This window comes from Echinops telfairi, unplaced genomic scaffold, assembly GCF_000313985.2.
Source record: "Echinops telfairi isolate 266 unplaced genomic scaffold, ASM31398v2 ScPeMD7_7420;HRSCAF=8458, whole genome shotgun sequence".
In the NCBI taxonomy this organism is placed as follows: domain Eukaryota; kingdom Metazoa; phylum Chordata; class Mammalia; order Afrosoricida; family Tenrecidae; genus Echinops; species Echinops telfairi.
Genome location: NW_022111320.1, coordinates 2857063 through 2859298, shown reverse-complemented (window position 1 = coordinate 2859298; position 2236 = coordinate 2857063). Strand labels below are relative to the sequence as shown.

The 2236-nt window shown below is 41.1% G+C and overlaps 1 protein-coding gene across 1 annotated transcript in view; it reads left to right on the top strand.

The window, feature by feature from the left end:
* The window catches only part of VEPH1 (ventricular zone expressed PH domain containing 1), a 295014-nt gene that overhangs the window by 164480 nt on the left and 128298 nt on the right, over nt 1–2236 (top strand). The window contains exons 8-9 of the mRNA XM_004704124.3: nt 50–259; nt 1064–1461. Of these exons, the coding sequence (XP_004704181.1) occupies nt 50–259; nt 1064–1461 (608 nt within the window). The remainder of the gene's footprint in view (nt 1–49; nt 260–1063; nt 1462–2236) is intronic.

The window sequence follows — 2236 nt, the reverse complement described above, 5'->3', positions numbered from 1 at the left end:
GAAGGTGATGTGTGACCACCATGTAAAGCAATGATTTTTATTCCTTTAGGAGAAAATCCAGCCCTGAAATTGAATCTCCTAAGAAGTTGGAAGAGACCAAGCTTGCCGTAGGTGAAAACGATGATCCCGCGAGGCTCCTCGTGAAACCACAGGCATTTAAAGAGCAAGTAAATCCCGAGAGCGCCACCACTGGCTCTCTCCGAAGACACAGCCTGGGCCACGTTCCTAAGGAAGAAAGGAGAGGCCTTCGATTTAACAGGTATACCTTGTGTTTGGCTGGTTTTCCTAAGTATGTACTTCATGCTCGCTATCAGTTCCGTTGTGCTGGGGATAGGCCTGCTTTGGAAGGATCTTACCAATATAGCCACCCCACATTCTGACCTTTCCAGAATGAAATGTTATCCATGGCACTTGCATTTGTTCTAAGGAGCATTATTTTAAGTAGGGAAATATGAATGGAAAGTAAATGTGACTCGTTTCTAAGAAATGCTTTTTAAATCTGGAGATCCCAATATGGAAGGAGCTGTGATGGCATAGTGGTTATGTGTTGGGTTGCCATCCAAAAGTCCGCAGTTCAAAACCACCACCTGCTCCATGGACAAAGGGATGGGCTTTCCATTCCTGTAAACAAGGACAGTCTCAAAAACTCACCGGGGCAGCTCTACCCTGTTCTGCAGGGTTGCTGTGAGTCAGCATCGACTTGGGGGTAGTAAGTTTGGAGTTTGGTTGGTACCAATATTGAGATTGGCTGTCAAAGGTGTCCCTTGATTTCTGATGAGAAAGCAGGTGCACAAGTTGAAAAATAGAGCATTGCAAAAAGCCAGCATTTGCAGCCGGCCTGGCCATGGCCTTGCTTAGTCATCTTTGTTTTGGAAGGTGGACTCGATTTTCCAAGTTCTGCTTGGTAACGCAGCTTGTACCACTGTGAACTCTGCTAATGTTCAGTTTCCCCTCTAGATGACGGGAGCCCTCTGCCTGACTACTATTATCCTTTATTTTCCTTGTCAGTAGATCACAGTTCAAGTTCGTTAACCATCTGTGCTTCTCCTTGTTTGTGTTATAGGTCAAAAAGTTTGGCTTTGCACACTGGGCTAGCCAAAGGTGTGAGTCCAGACAATGAGGACGATGTGGAGATTGGTGATGCACCAGCCAGGATCTCTCTTTCAGAACTAGACCCACTTAGCCAAGAAGAGGACCAAGCATCCTTCAAGGCAGACATGGACAGATCACAGCTGCAAAACTCTTTGGCTTCCCACCTCAGTGTTGAACATCTAGAACCAGAGAATGTGCCGGAAACCATTAAGGGGCCCTTCCAGGAAGGAGCGCCAGAGACAGCCACAAGTCCTGTAGGACCCCAAGACAAGCTCTACTTACATTTAAAGGAGAACCTCAATAAAGTGAAAGCGTATGCCATGGAAATGGGGAAGAAGATTCCTGTTCCTGACCAGTGTACCATTGAAGGTAAGTGCTCTCAGCCTCCCAAGCCTGAGAGATTTCTGACATCCGTCAATAAATAAATAAGCAAATGTTAAAAGCTCAAGTCCCATAGAGTGCCATGAGCCATTCTGGATCTTTTACACAATTTATCATCTTATAGATTCCGCTTTGAATCACTTCCGTTCACCACTCTGATTCTAAAAACACACACAACCTTGAGACTCTGTCACTTTCAAATTTCTCTCTTTCTTTCTTTTTTTTATTTAAATAACTCAATATTTATTAGAGATGCTGAGAAGATCTTAAACCCAAGAATTGATTTTTCTCAACAGTGTTAGAAGTATCAGGGTGCAAAAAATGGCAAATAAATCTTACAGAAAAGCTAATAATGTAAAATTACTTTCAAAAGGTAAATGTAAAAAATATCACTTAGATTTAGTTGTTTACATGAAATATATGATTGTTAGAAGACATACAATATAATAGAAGATTATTACCAGGCATTTTTATTAACCAATTTTTAAATAGCTGTAAATATATGTTTCATCTTTAAAAGATATTTTTGATGAACTGGTAATTTCATTGCTTACTTTTATAGAAAATCCAAATATATCATTTTAAAACATATTTATTTATTTAATTAAATAGTCATTTTATTAGGGGCTCATACAACTCATCACAATCCGTACATATTTCATTTGTGTCCAGCACATTAGTACATATGTTGACTTCATCATTCTCACAACACCCGCTTTCCACTTGAGCCCCTGGTGTCAGCTCATTTTCCCCCTCCCTCCCC